Source organism: Natator depressus, chromosome 7, assembly GCF_965152275.1.
Source record: "Natator depressus isolate rNatDep1 chromosome 7, rNatDep2.hap1, whole genome shotgun sequence".
In the NCBI taxonomy this organism is placed as follows: domain Eukaryota; kingdom Metazoa; phylum Chordata; order Testudines; family Cheloniidae; genus Natator; species Natator depressus.
The window spans coordinates 63,250,292-63,265,229 of record NC_134240.1 but is presented as its reverse complement, the minus strand read 5'-3'; the positions used below and the strand labels follow the sequence as shown (position 1 = coordinate 63,265,229).

At 40.8% G+C, this 14,938-nt stretch overlaps 1 protein-coding gene across 2 annotated transcripts in view; it reads right to left on the bottom strand.

Moving 5' to 3' along the window:
• Nucleotides 1-2,577: 2,577 nt before the first annotated feature.
• The window catches only part of LRMDA (leucine rich melanocyte differentiation associated), a 937,287-nt gene continuing 924,926 nt past the window's right edge, over nt 2,578-14,938 (bottom strand). Inside the window, exon 7 of one of the 2 annotated variants that reach the window (XM_074958646.1) lies at nt 2,578-7,093. In XM_074958646.1, coding sequence (XP_074814747.1) covers nt 7,014-7,093 — 80 coding nt within the window. In that variant the 3' untranslated portion in view covers nt 2,578-7,013. The remainder of the gene's footprint in view (nt 7,094-14,938) is intronic. The other variant, XR_012640279.1, reaches the window with a different exon arrangement.

Here is a 14,938-nt window from a genome sequence, read left to right as displayed (position 1 = left end):
GAAGCAGTGATAACAGCACACCAGCTGCCTAACCATTAATACATGTTTTGTAACCATCATGACAGAGAGTTTTCAGGAGGCATTTAGAGAGGAAGACAATGAGGTGGCCTTGTGGATGTTTACATGGAGCTCTTTGTGGGAGAAAGCACAAGGGAGTTTATTTGAAATTTTAACAATTGGGCAATCAAAGCCTGTCATCACTGGGTAAGTGGAGGCAGGAGTCATCAGCTTCACAGGGTATATGTCTTGTCCTTACCTCATATTGCACACCCTTTTTAATTGGTAAGCATATGTGCACTCTCAGACCTGTTCACATCATTCAGAAAAGGAATGGCTGGGGTCTCAGTAACTCCAGATGAAGATAGTTTTCTAAAATACAGAATATTTGGGATTAAAATATAGGGATGGATGCAATAGCTTCAGTTGGATCACAAAATTTGCAAATCACTGAGCTCTTCAAATGAATGGCTCAGCAAAACAATGCAAGAGGAGCAACAGAGCTTCATAAATGAGCTCTGTTTGCGTGATCTGACAACAGTAATTTAATTTGCATTATAAATACTTCATAATGTGTTAGTAAGGGAACCACAGCATATTTTGTAAAAGTGACAAAGTCTTAGCACTAATTACACACACAAAAATCATCAGTGTACAATTAAAATCACAAAGACGAGTGTGGAGAATGGAAATTTCTTTGTATGGAACATTTGGAGATTTTGAAATTTGCTCTTGTACCAGTTAGGAATGAAGCTGGAAAATTTTGAAATTCCTCTCCAAAAGAAAATTCTGAAAGAAATTTAATTTCAGGTCAACCGTAACATTTTGTTTTGACAAAACTGAAATGTTTTGGTTTGATTTTGATATTTTTAATTTATATTATTATATAATGAAAAGTTATTTCTCACAAGGAAAAATCAAAATGTTTTGTTCCAAAAATGTTGAAACTGGATGTTTTTGACAGTGCTGGAACCTTTTTTCCTATTATTTCCTTCAAAATGAAATCAAACATGATTTCACAAAGCATTTTGATTTTGACAGACTAGCATATTCCTGCAGAATATGGTTCCATTGAAGTTTTTCCACCCAGTTCTAAAAATCACATAGGAAATGAAAAAGTTCAGGTTCCAGCAACAACATTGATTAAGCTGCATTGCACATCTCCTGCATATTTTCTGATAAGCAGTTCATCATGGGCCCAAATATTCAGAGAGATCTGCCAGTGCTCCCATGGAGTGCCAGAGGGAAAGAGTCCACTTTTTGTACAATCAGGGCCATATTAAATGAGATTTAAACAGAACAGTAACAGAAAGTACTGGTGCAGCAAAGCCAAATTAAGGCTGCTCTTAGAACCTTACATTTTGCATTTCCTGACTCTTCTTGAGATTTTGAATTGTGCAGCTTTTAACAGCTGAAGGAATTTTGTTAAGCATTCAATACAATTTCATTTCTGTTTCTTACACGGAGGAAGCCTGGAATAGTTCAGAAAGTTATGAGCATGTGAAAAAAATAAATATAATGGAAACAGTTTTGCAACCTTAACTACATCAGGGCACAGATTTCTCAGCTGTTGTCAGTTTCCATTAGGGGCAGCTGACAGGGGAACAGCATGGGAAATGGTTGAGTCTCATTGGCCCTGGGGCCACGTCTGAGTTTAAGAGTTTCTCTAATTTACACCAGCAAGCTATGGGCCCCACAGGGCCTTCCACTTACTAGGGACTGCTGGAACACACCTAGGTTGAAGGATGGCAGCACAGGAGAAGGCCATACTGGCTGTATACCTAACCAAATCCAGAAGAGGATGCCACGGTCTGGGGAGCGACGTGGGTCTTAGAGGCGGAGCAGCAGTAATGACGGTGAGACACCACTAGAGGAGGGTGCTCCGGTGAAATGAGCGCTAATTCCCAGGACGGCCAGCAGGAGGCACCACAGTGGTGAGTCCTGACCTGTTGCAGTGACGTTCTATGGTGTGCTTAACAACACAGTGTGTCAGACTTCACCAATGTAACCTAATATTGGTTGCTTTTCCAACAATAATCTCTGTGTCTTCATTATTTTTAATCTGTGTTAAAATAATCCATGTTAACTATCTTTACTGCAATCAGATAATGTATGGTAAAACTGCCATTGCCTTGTCTAAAATAGAATTCTAACATGAGCTAATTAACGTGTTAAAAATGTTTTTTTCCTAGTGAACATGAAAAAACATGAAAATGTTTTTTTCCTGTGTCACTAATTATTTTCCACAAAGACATGAAATCTAAAGGTAAGAACTCAATATTGAAGTTTATTGCTGCCAATATTCAGGCACAAAGACCTGCATGGATTATATTTGATTTGCAGATTAAGAGCTCAAAAAGAGCAAACTTTTACTCATGTGAATAATCCCCTTGATTTAAATGGGAATGCTGGCTTGAAAAAGGACTACTTGCATAAGTAAGGCATCGCAAGATTGGTCCTTAAAGTAGAAAAAAGCCTACTCATTTACTCTAATAGTATTATAGCTAAGGCCCTGATCCTGTTTCCCTCCAAGAACAAACATACATTACTCCAGAAACTTCAGTTTGGATATTTTATTTTTCAGTATAACTGTCACAAATACATTGACAAAACACAGCAGCTAGAAACAGTTCCCTGTAAAACCACCCATCTCCTATTCCCAAATATGGTTAGCCAACAAATAATACAGCTATCCCACTTCGTTGTTCTGCCAGAGCTACAGGACAATGTAGTAACTCCATAGAAGCAATGTATCTTTAAATCCGGGTGGCTTAGTGATGACCTTTTTTAAATAGCTTGGCAGATCACCATGTGAACTGTTCAAGAGCCACTTGTTAGTTGATAACTTACTGACACCCTCCAACTTCCTCAGAAATCACCCCTGAGAGAGTTTAAGAGGCAACTGATTTGTTTATTATCCTATTGTTTGGGTACACAAGAAGGTGCGTGCACACATACTTCAGCCTGGGGAAGGAAAAGAGAAATAGTTTGATATTGTGTGTGTCATCTCTGCTAAGACACAATGGCAAAATATGGTGCACAGCACAGCTTCCATTCAGACAGCACTGGGAAAGATGGCAAAGTCAATTCTTACACTGCTGCAAGGCCTTGAGAGGGATGGGAGGGTGGAAAGACTGGCCCCTGATTGAATCTGATTTATACTTTAAAACACCTGGTACTCTTACTGACAAGAGAGCCCAGACGAGTGCTGGTTCACAATGAACCTTGTAAATGCTCATCAAAAGCATTTGTGCCCCCTACTCCAATACGGTATATACATTGCACTTGTGTGCACTCATCGTTTAAGTGCAGTATTGGATTAAGCAGAGTCAGTGAAGGGAGTTAGAAAATAGCTGGTTCAGCATGTCAGTGCAATATTTCTTAGGCTGATTGGTGGCATTTACAAGGCAACTGAGGACAGAGAATGGTTCTCATTTTCATCATCAAGTTGGATACACCAGCAAATGAGGGCATCAGAGCCCTGATCCAAAGCCCATTGAAACCAAAGGAAAGACCCCCACTGACTTCGAATGCAGCTTTGAATGCAGCTCGTCTGGTGGGTAGCAGCTTCTGCTGACCAAGTATTGGTCTTCCCATGCTACTGACAATAGGATTGTTCCTAGCTGTCTGGGAGGTGATTAAAGCATTTACATTTGCAATCAATAATTCTACAGTCCAAACTAGTGTTTTCAAAGGAACAAATTGTCCCATAAAATTACATTATTGGAGACTGTCCTGATATTCCAAGAGTGGGCAGAGTTATTATGCAAAGGCCTTGGGTTTGGGAACCAGATTGGGATCAGTGAGGGTTAGGAGGGCCATGGAAGGGACAGCCTCACAAAGGAGAGAAGGATGCAGACACCATCATTGTTATTTACTATTTGTACTGTGGGTTGTGCTGAGAAGTGCTGGTCATGGGCCAACACCCTTTTGTGCTAGCTGCTGTACAAACTCAACACAAAAAGAAATCTCCCTGCCCCAAAGAGCTTTTCTGCACATTCATGTACACAAGCTTCAGCAAATGCTCCCAGCCCTCAGTCACGGGGACGTAGCCCTCTGCAGCAGCTAAGGAGAAGAAGGGGAAATGCGTGTGTGCTGTGCATGTATGCAGCTTCAAGGAGAAACTGAGGACTCGATGAAAAGGATATTTTAGGACTAGCCTACCCTGAATCTCCACCCTGAAGGTAGAGTAATTTGATGCGGATGAGGCAGGGGGATGTCTCCTTAGATCCCTTTCCTGTCAAGAGATTGACATATTACAATTTTGAACTTGTGAACAACCTACAGCCCAGTCCTGTAGCTCTGACTCAGGCCCAGTTTGTATCAACACCTAAGAAAGGACCCAGCAGGACTGAGCCCAAAAGATTTGCCACACCCTGAAACAGTATTTCAGTTCAAAACATCTGAGAATGAAATACCTTGCATGCTATAGCAATGTATGTAACACAGACAGCAGTAAACAGTCCCACATGTCTTTAAATAATATGCTAATACATTATAGCCATAAAAAAGTAATAGTTAAGATTATTCAGATGACTATATAGAACTAGTGGATTTTATTGAGAGTTCTAATTCAGCTAACTTTACTTAAAGTTGCTACATTATTTAATACTATTTAATACTAAAAAAAATCTTTGGTCACATCTCATTCCAAAAATATTATTGCCTCCAAAACATTTCTGAGAATGATACAAAGGGTTTTGACATTACAAAAAGTAAATAAGGAAAAAAACAAAACAAAAAAAAAAGAGAGAAAAATCATGTGGTCAGTTTGCAAGTGTTTTTTATTGTTCAAGGCAGGGTTAAAGCCTTTGATAGAGACAGGAACGTATATGCAACCAGACGGAATGTGACAGTAGGTTATTCTAGACACCTCAGTTTAGCACCCTGCTGCCTGTAATATGCTTTGGTCAAAACATGAGTTGAGGATTCAGAACAGATATTATGATACAAATGAGCTAGGATGGCAACTTGCTGTTATTTTGGTCACTGAGTTAGAAATCTAATAATTATTTATGTCACAAGAGAAGCAACCTCCTGAGTCCCCAAAAGCTCAGGAGCCTTTTAATCAGAATTTGGTTTCCTATCTGTAATAGCCAAATAAGAGACTATGACATAAGCGAAGTTGTGCTACCGTAGCCACAACTCACTTCCCAGCAATTTGTACAGCAGCCGACTCAGAGACAGATCCGAATTTAAAATAGATGGGGCCAGATGCACAGCTGATGGAAACTGTGTAGCTCCATTAAAGTCATCGGAGCTATGCCAGTTTATAGCAGCTGAGGATCCGGGCCCTGTATATTTTAAATATATTTCTATTAGTATATATTTTTATTTTCAAATTTAAAAGTAAATGTAACACTGGTTAGCAGTTTCATATTGACAGCCATGGTGAGTCAAGTCTTCCGTTCATCCAGAGAGGCAAATAACATGGACAGTAGCAGTGCCAGCTTCCCTTCATTCCTCTGCCAAGGTGCCTCATCATTTTCTGGAGGGACTACCTCTGGCAGAGAAAGACATCAGTCTCCAGTCCCATTCCATCCACAGCATCTGCTGAAGATTGCCAAAATATGGGCCACTTGTAAGTATTTAGGTTTGTGAGAGTCACCCGTCTTCTAGGAAAGTGAACACAGACCACCAGCTCATTTCATACAAGCCAACAAATAGCCAACAGATGGTAACAGCTCTTAGACAATACCATCATGGGCTGGTTTTGAAATCGCAGCCTAGAGGTGAAAGGCTCTGCATACTCTTTGTCAATCCCATGACATCTAGTCACACCAAACACAATGTATTAACTCTTGGGAACTTGAAGCACAGTAACAAAGGAAATGAGTCATTGCTCCAAACACGTTCACCTCATTTGCTAAAAAGACTTGTGAAATGCTAAGGATTTTCATTTTGTGACTGAAAAGTTGACAGGAAGCCATGTTTACATAATTTGCATGTATATTAATAGGGGATTAATAATGACCACAATAGGGAGGTGACTAAGATATATAGCAAGATTGTAAATTATGTAGATTCCAACAATGACGTTAGTGATATGAAACGAACAATTGTACCTTATTTTCCTCTAAATATCATCTATGCTCAACAGGGTTTTGTTGCTTTCTCCTTTCAAAACATTTAATTCTAAATCTAATCTCTGCACATGTTAAAAAAATCTTGTCAAATAAACCAAGCATAAGAAGAACTGTCACTACCATAATCAAGCATGTACAGTTAAACAGTGTGCCCTCTGTGTCACATATTCTGCAATGTTAAAAATGGCCCCACTTCTGAATGCTACGATGTAGTAAAACTTGAGATTTAAATCAAAAATAGGATGCTTTGGTTCAGTTGTGTGTGCAAAACTGCTTCGACACCTTTTCTTCAATAAAAATATGCAGATTCAGTGCTATGCATTGCTAACGTGTTTTCATATCAACACTGCTGACAACATATCCCCCGCCCTCTTAAAGAAAGAGCAAAGGAAACTGCGAAGTTTGACTTGTGATAAACACTGTCTGAAAAGGTTTGTGTGTGTTAAACTTAAGTACCTAATACTTGGGGGAGGGGAGGGGGGAATAAGGGCTTTTTAAATCTTCAGTTATAGCTGCTGTTTTATGATCATATTGACACTGCAAGCCTCTCTCACTCAACATGCAAACTTTAGATAAAAGCATTGCTCTTGCTAAAACCAACTGAGCATGCTCACTGAAGCCCCAGGTGTGACCTTTGCTCTTCTGTGTGCAGCAATTGGACCAGGCAATCCATCATGGTGTTCATCCTGTCAGGCCTGGTGCTTGGCTGCAGCTGTCTGTCACACTGGTGGATGGGACCTGCTTAAAGGCAATCATGTCAATCTCTATGTGACTACTCAGACTAAGACAGAAAGATGATCTTGACAGGCTTGGCAAAGTCAGCAGAAGGTACTGGAGGACTTTAGTTACACGCAGAAAATGTAGATGCAATTTGTGCTTTTTGTGTGCATGTTTTGTGGATTGTTTAAAGAGGCATGGAACGGTGCTGTTTTATAGCTGGTCATCTCGAATGAATCTGTTGCCTTCCGAATGTTTCCCATAGTAAACGTAGCGACATTTTCCCAGAACACCTACAGTGAAAAGAAAACAAATAAGGAAAAAGTGAGCAATTAGCATGTATGTAATGAAACGATACTACTGCGGTTGGGGAAAAGAAGGTTCCTCTGTGTTTGGCAACTGCTCTCTCTCTTGCCTTTCTAGCTATGCTCGGAAAGCAAAGTATGTTAATTTGAAATTAATTTATTTTAATTAATGGCACTGGGGTCAGCCCTGCAAACACACACTCGAGTACCTTTGTGAATCACCCTGTTAAGCACATATCCAAGCCCTACTGCTTTTTGTAGGGATGGCATTGTGGATAGAGTTGTATGTTTGTCTGTTATTGTTCCAAAATATGGATATGGGGACGAATCTTTCTAAACCACATGGTTTTATTGATAAAAAAATAATACCAGCAAACAGCAGCTTGGCACTGATCTAGTGATATAAACATGAAAAAACTCTGTTCAGACATCCTCACAACAGCCCTTTGATGTAAGTAATTATTATTATCCCTACTTTGCAGAGACAGAGAAGTGAAGTGACTTGCCCAAGGTCATCCAGACCTCACTGCCCTCCTTTTCTAAATATAAATGGCTCTACGAGCCAGAGCAATGGTAAAGGGAGAGCAAGGCATATTGTCTGTGGAAGCCATATTTAAACATTATACATTGTCCTTCCGCTAGTGGTGGTAGCTGATATACAGCGATGGCCAATACCCTTACATGGGAGTGCTGTGGCAGTACTGTCAATGCCTCCTTTTGCCCCCCAAGGCATGTGCAGTCAAATTATTATTGCCTCCTGCACAAGGAAGCCATGTGCAAGGGTCGCTCTGTCTCCCTCTATCTATCTTGGGATTTTCTAAAGCTCTCACCACTATAGTATCTAGCTCATCCACTCAAGGTCCACCAACACCCAGCCCACAGGAAACAAAACATTATGTATAGGGACAAAGACTGGGAGGGAATATCCTCATTTACTGTGCAGGGCTTTAAATTTGACAGATCCCACATGAACAAATGGGATCTTATTAGCTGCACCTACATGCAGCATGAATTAAGTATTATTTTAATAATCTTTATGTAATGTAGCAATATAATTATAAGCATCAAATAAGCTATGAAATCCCTGGAAGCAGGGGCTGTGCTGGATTAAAGCTAATCCCTATTATTGTCTCCTTTTTTAAAGCATCAGGTTAGTAACACATTCCTATGGAAAGAAATTGATAGGCCTATCACCTGTTTTGAAAAACACATTCCTCTTAAGGGAAGCACAGAAGAGGGCTATATGTGCTTTGCTTAGCCCCTTCTCCGCTTCCTTCTCTCCCTCTCTCCAAGTCTCCAATAACCTGACTGATCAGTGGAGCAACTTCCACATTCAAGGGAAGAAATTATTCGCCTTCATAAACCAGTGTCTGGTCAAAAGCAAGTTCTCATATCCTGAGGCGACGCTGTCCCATGCAAAGCGTGGTTGTCATTAGTTGGTAGAAAGCTTGGCTGGGCTTCTAGTGGTAGAGCTCTAAATTCAAAGGATATGAACAGTTTATTAATGACCTTCTTCAGACTCCTTTTTCACTGTCATTGATAAAAGTCCTATTTGAGGTCTGCAGTGTTTCTTCGGGACTGGAAGCAAGACTGTTCACGGAGATCTTGGTGAGAGAGTGCTGTTTGATGAATGCTGGAGACTGCAGCAAGGTGTCAGCGCTTAGAAAATGAGGCAAGGACATGAGGTATTAATACTGTCAATGATCTCTTGACAGGAAAACAGATACGACATTCACCGTCAGATTTAAATAGACATCAAGTGCATTAATGACAAAAGGGCAGACTTCAAACAAAGGGGGCTGGATGGTGCTGCGCTGAGCGAGTGCAATAACCTGATCTGAAAAGACACTGTCAGAACTACAGACAGACCTAGAATTGTGTGCGGTGACAGAAAACAGAGATGCCGACAGAGATACCGGTGCCATATTATGCCAAGTATATTCTAACAGTGTCTCCAGCTCTAACTAAATCTGACATCATTTCCTATCACTTATAGTATTCTCCACTGCTCCTGCAGAATATTTCTCCCCAGACATCATTACAAACTCCACTGTAGTTTTAGAGTTACTGGCAGGCCTGTTCTGTCATGGAGGTTGGGTCTAGAGGCCTAAGGATAACCTCAGTCAATCTAAATTTGGAGTTTGCTGTAGAAGTGCGCTCATTTTCACTGATATCTCAGCTACTTGAGGTGATCTGAACGCTAAAGTGTGAGGAGCTGTCACCTTGAATAAAATCCTTAAAGCAAAGACGCTCAGTTCCTGGGATGTTCAGCAAAGATGTCGGACTGTCTGGCAGCAGGAAATGAAATCCAGCTGCTGCTGCTCGCCTGGGGATAAAGGTGCTTGGGCTAGTGACAGTTAAAGTCAGCTTAAATTTTTGAACTCCCGCAGCCTACAATTGTTTAAATTAAGGAAGTGTTGTCTCCACAGAGGTTCCCTACCAAGGCGCACAGCTGTGATTCGATTGCCAGGCAGATTATACACACTGCTCAGAGAGCCTTGATAAAAGCACAGTTGAAAATGTTGCCATGAGACTTTATTTATCATGAAGGTTATTTGTAAAACAATAGGCTTGCTCATAAATTAAATGGTGACTTTTTTTCCCTCCTCCTCTCCCTCCCCTCCCCTGGCTTGAAGAAAACTGTGAAAATTACAGAGGGTTTATATGCTGCAGTAAGAGCTTTTGATGCTACGGTATGGAATACATGGATTTAGGAAATCTACTGTGTCTGACTAAGTAGGAGACAGTTTCCCCCGCACATCTGCCATGTGTTCATTTGTTTGCAGCTTCACAAACTCGTGTGTGTGTGTGTGTGTGTGTGCGTGCACATGCGTGTGCGGGGGATGACAACATATTTAATGATGTGTGGTGTTTTTAATTAAAATATCTGGCATTGGTCATAATAAGCTAAGTATACTCCCAATGCATCAACCTAATGCACAGCATTCTGAATGAGCTTTCTGCTCGGGGCTCTTGAAAAATGACAACATGAGATCTCTTGAGGGATCGTCTCCCCCCAAATGAGGTTCCAGTTTTTTCTTAAGTAGCTGCTTCCACCATCACCATAAGCTGTTAAAACTATAATTATGAAAAAATTACATAGGGAAGAATCATGTTTAAATATACCTTTTATCTTTTAAATTCCCCCTCCTTCAGAATGGATGTTCTAATTATGACGGGTAAGTAACAACCCTGCAGTCACTTGTGTGTGTTGTGGTATCAGTTTTTCTTCACCAACACGTTGTAGTGTCAGCAACACGAGCGTTGCCTTAGCTGGGGGAAAACCCAATTATCCCCATAAATAAATAAATACATACATGCATACTAAAGCAAGTGAAAAAATGTTAAAGTCATGTTCTCTCCTTTTAAATTGGCTGTGTGTTTCAGAGAGTTATTATGCAATCGATTCCTCAATGTTCTTTTCTAGAGTAAAATATGTTTTCACTTCTTGGTATTTTTCTTGGGGACCAGACAGTAGAAGGAATTCACAATGGGCTATGGGACAATGTACTTCTAGGTCACCAGTTCAAATCAGCTCAAGTTAGTTGTGACCTAATGCTAAGACTATCTGGTGGCATCCTGGTGCCATTGCATGAGTTGTTGGCTTTAATTTTCCTAATGCTTTTAATAATTCTGATACAGCTAAAAGGTGCTACCATGTATTAGCATATAGTAAAGTATTTGCATTTAAGAATATTAGTGAAAAAGATAATCTTATTTACATTAGGTAACAAGGACTATATTCCATAAGTAAACCAAAAGGGCATATGATACTTTATACAACACTATACTATGTCTGTGTTCAGGGGGATCCTAAGCAGAAGTCCTGACTGCTTTTGGTCTGATCACATGGCAATTAGTACCAAACTTGATGTCCTAACCAAATTCCAGTTTAGCTAATTTTATTCTGACTACAGTACCTAAATCCCACCCCATCAGTCTGTGTTGGATCAGATATTCGTCTTCACACTTCTTGCCTCACACTGTTGGGTAGTGCTGCTGTGGGCTATTAAACAGCTGTCACCTTCCACCAAGAAGCTGGCTACATTTTGAGTGGTGGTTATAGTATAAATGTGTAAACTGCTTTCTGGATGAATCAACACCATTATAACTTTTTTCAACGGCTCTGGGAGATTTTCTCCCATCATGAATGGGAACTGCAAAGTTCCCTAAAATACTAATTGCAACTTTCCTTATAGGAGAGTACAACCCTATTTACAACTAATATTCACAGGAGAATAAACACCTATCTACAACCAACTCAAGTCTATAGCGCTACTCATTTAGACAAAACACTTCCATTAATTTTAAACATACTTAAGACCATCGCCAGTTAGCAAAGAACATAAGCCAGTTCTTATGGGTAAAATTTTCAAAAGTGCCTGTAACTGAAAAGCCTAAGTCCCATTTTCTTCAAGGTATTTGGGCACCTAAAATGCAGGCAGATGCACAGTGGGATTTTCTAAAGTGACTAGAAGTTACCTGAAAAAGTCCCACTAGTCACCTACTTGTGTCTTAGGTGCCTAAACACCTTTAAGAATCTGGTGCTTAAGAGTCAAAGTCTGACTTTCAATGGAACATAGGCTCCTAAATCACTAAGTTCTTTTGAAAATGTTCCCCTACATGATTTGCTAAATGGGGCCTTTCATTCCATAAAGAGTTCCTACTTGTTTTAGTTAAAAATAAGCAGGTCACACTATTTATTCCAAAATTATTTATTCCTAAATAATTGAGAACAAATAATAAAACAACTGAATGCTGCAAAAAAGCGTGAAAAGCCCCAAATGAGCAGCTGTAAACTATCTGCTTAGAAAGAAAAGGAGTACTAGTGGCACCTTAGAGACTAACCAATTTATTTGAGCATAAGCTTTCGTGAGCTACAGCTCACTTCATCAGATGCATACTGTGGAAAATACAGAAGATGTTTTTATACACACAGACCATGAAAAAATGGGTGTTTATCACTACAAAAGGTTTTCTCTCCTCCCACCCCACTCTCCTGCTGGTAATACCTTATCTAAAGTGATCACTCTCCTTACAATGTGTATGATAATCAAGGTGGGCCATTTCCAGCACAAATCCAGGTTTTCTCCCCACCGCCACCCCCAAAAACCCACTCTCCTGATCTCAAAGTGACTATCCTTCAACAAAAAATCTTCGAAAACAGACTCCAACGAGAGACTGCTGAATTGGAATTATTTGCAAATTGGATACAATTAACTTAGGCTTGAATAGAGACTGGGAATGGTTGATTCATTATAAAAAGTAACCTATTTCCCCTTGTTTATTCCTTCTCTCCCCCCCCTCCCCCCCGTTCCTCAGACGTTCTTGTTAAACCCTGGATTTGTGCTGGAAATGGCCCACCTTGATTATCATACACATTGTAAGGAGAGTGATCACTTTAGATAAGCTATTACCAACAGGAGAGTGGGTTTTGGGGGGGGATGGGGGAGTGGGGAGAAAACCTGGATTTGTGCTGGAAATGGCCCACCTTGATTATCATACACATTGTAAGGAGAGTGACCACTTTAGATAAGCTAATACCAGCAGGAGAGTGGGGTGGGGGGAGAGAAAACCTTTTGTAGGGATAAATACCCATTTTTTCATGGTCTGTGTATAAAAACATCTTCTGTATTTTCCACAGTATGCATCCGATGAAGTGAGCTGTAGCTCACGAAAGCTTCTGCTCAGATAAATTGCTTAGTCTCTAAGGTGCCACAAGTACTCCTTTTCTTTTTGCGAATACAGACTAACACGGCTGTTACTCTGAAACCTATCTGCGTAGAGGAGCCCCCATACACCGCTCCTGACAATAAGTGGAGATGGGCTGTTCAGTTAAACATATAAACCCCCAAAGAATCAGCCCCAAGTTCAGCCCTTTCCCTGGAGCATAGATAAGTCACCCTCCATGGGTGACTTAGATAAGGGCATAGATAGATAGATCAGGGCATAGAAGGCAGACTTGGACCCAAGCATAGAGACTGCAGTTCTACTGGAACTTGTGGTTGCACCACCAGGGAGGATGTCTGACCTAGACCGTTTGGAAGGAAGAAGGGTTGTTTTGGGGTTATGGGGGGGGGGAGGGGAGGAGTTGAGAAAGGAAGATGGGGGGGAAGGGAAAGGAGGAGGCAATCTATAAGGAACAAAGATCTATATAGCTGGCCTAAGAGAAGGTGGGGGAATGTCAATAGGTTTAAATACAAATTCAAGATTTTATGTTCTTATTCTGGACTGAGTCTTCTGAGTTTCATCCATCAGCTTTAAGTCATACACGTTTCTTTATTTACATTTGGATTTTCAACAGTTTTTCTCCCTCCAAGAGCAAGTCCAGTCACGAAATAAAAATATCACGTTCAACTACTTTATTATTTCCCCTTGGTGATTGTTCCATTGCTTGCAGTGAAACTCTCCCTAATCTTACAACCCAGGAAAGAGGCAGTCCTGGGATAAACAGCCCACCTGAATTGGTTTCTCCCTGTGCACTCACACACCCCCACTCACTACTTACCTTCCTTTAGGCTCATTGCTCAACTAGTGGAGGCCAAGACATTGTCATATCAGTTGTGATACCTTTTAGAGGCAGTGCAATGCTGGAATCACAGCATCCAAAATAGTGATCCCCACTACTATGCAGGGCAAGCAGACAAAATATACAGCTTGTCCTTGGACCTCCAAACACCCAAATATCGAGAAGTCTATCCATATTGGTGGAGGGAATACCGGGGAGGGAATGATCTCATAGCTCTAATTAAGAGTCCCTAAACTATTTTACAATATCTGCCAAAGCTACCCAATCCTCACTATACTGTGCTATGAGTGATGGCTATTAGATTATCGTGCATTGCTTTATACGAGCAGAGACTCTCATAGAAAAGCAACTCTACTGTCTCAAAGTCTCAGTACCAAAGTTATCTGGTGTCTGACTAACTGACTGTCTTTCTCATAGGTAGCAGACAGTTTTTTGTTTCTTTCTTTCCACATGATGCCTCATTTGATAAAATAAGAGCAACTTATTGCTCCTTTCCGACATTATTTTCTTCTTACGCTGCTAGAATATCTACAATAGAAAAATGTAACATCTAATTGAAGAGAAAATGCTACTGCTAATACTGAAATCTATTTTGATTTACATTTTTAAAGTACAAGCCATGTAAAGGTGCTGTAGATGCTATGGGAATCTAAGAGTCACTTTAACACGGCAAGTAGTTTGAGTGGTTAGAAGAGGAAACTAGGGAGTCAGAAATCAGATTCCTGGGTTCTAATTTGGCTCTGGCAATGACTTGCTGAGTGGTCTTGGGGAGTCACTCTGACTGCTTTGTGCCTCAGTTTCCCCATCTGTAAAATGGGGAACATGCCATGGTGTTGCCAAACAACATTTAAAGAAATGTAAAACCATGAACAACTGTCACTTGGGGAAGTGGGAGAGTTGGGCCAGCCTTTGCCCTCAGCATGCAGCAACTCTAACCTCATCGCATACAGGACTCCGGCTCAGATGATAACTACAGGAAAGTGATTGTAATGGAATCTGAGTGTGCCACAAGTAAACTTGTTCACTGGTGGCTGCAGCTCCCCAACTGCCAGACTAGAGGCTGAATTCAAGTCACTGGGTCGTAATTTTCAGGTTATACATCAGAGCAGCAGAAGCAGGAGCCAGCAGAGAATGAGATAAATGCTGAGCTGGCCAGCCCTTCCCCTACAAATGCTTGCACTTTGGGCCAATATCAGTGGGGAGAATCATCTGCAGCCCCTCCCAAATGACCTGCCAGAAACTGCTCTGGGGCACTAGGCCTCAGCTGTAACCCCTACATATGGCCTGAAGCTTCTGCAGCAGGC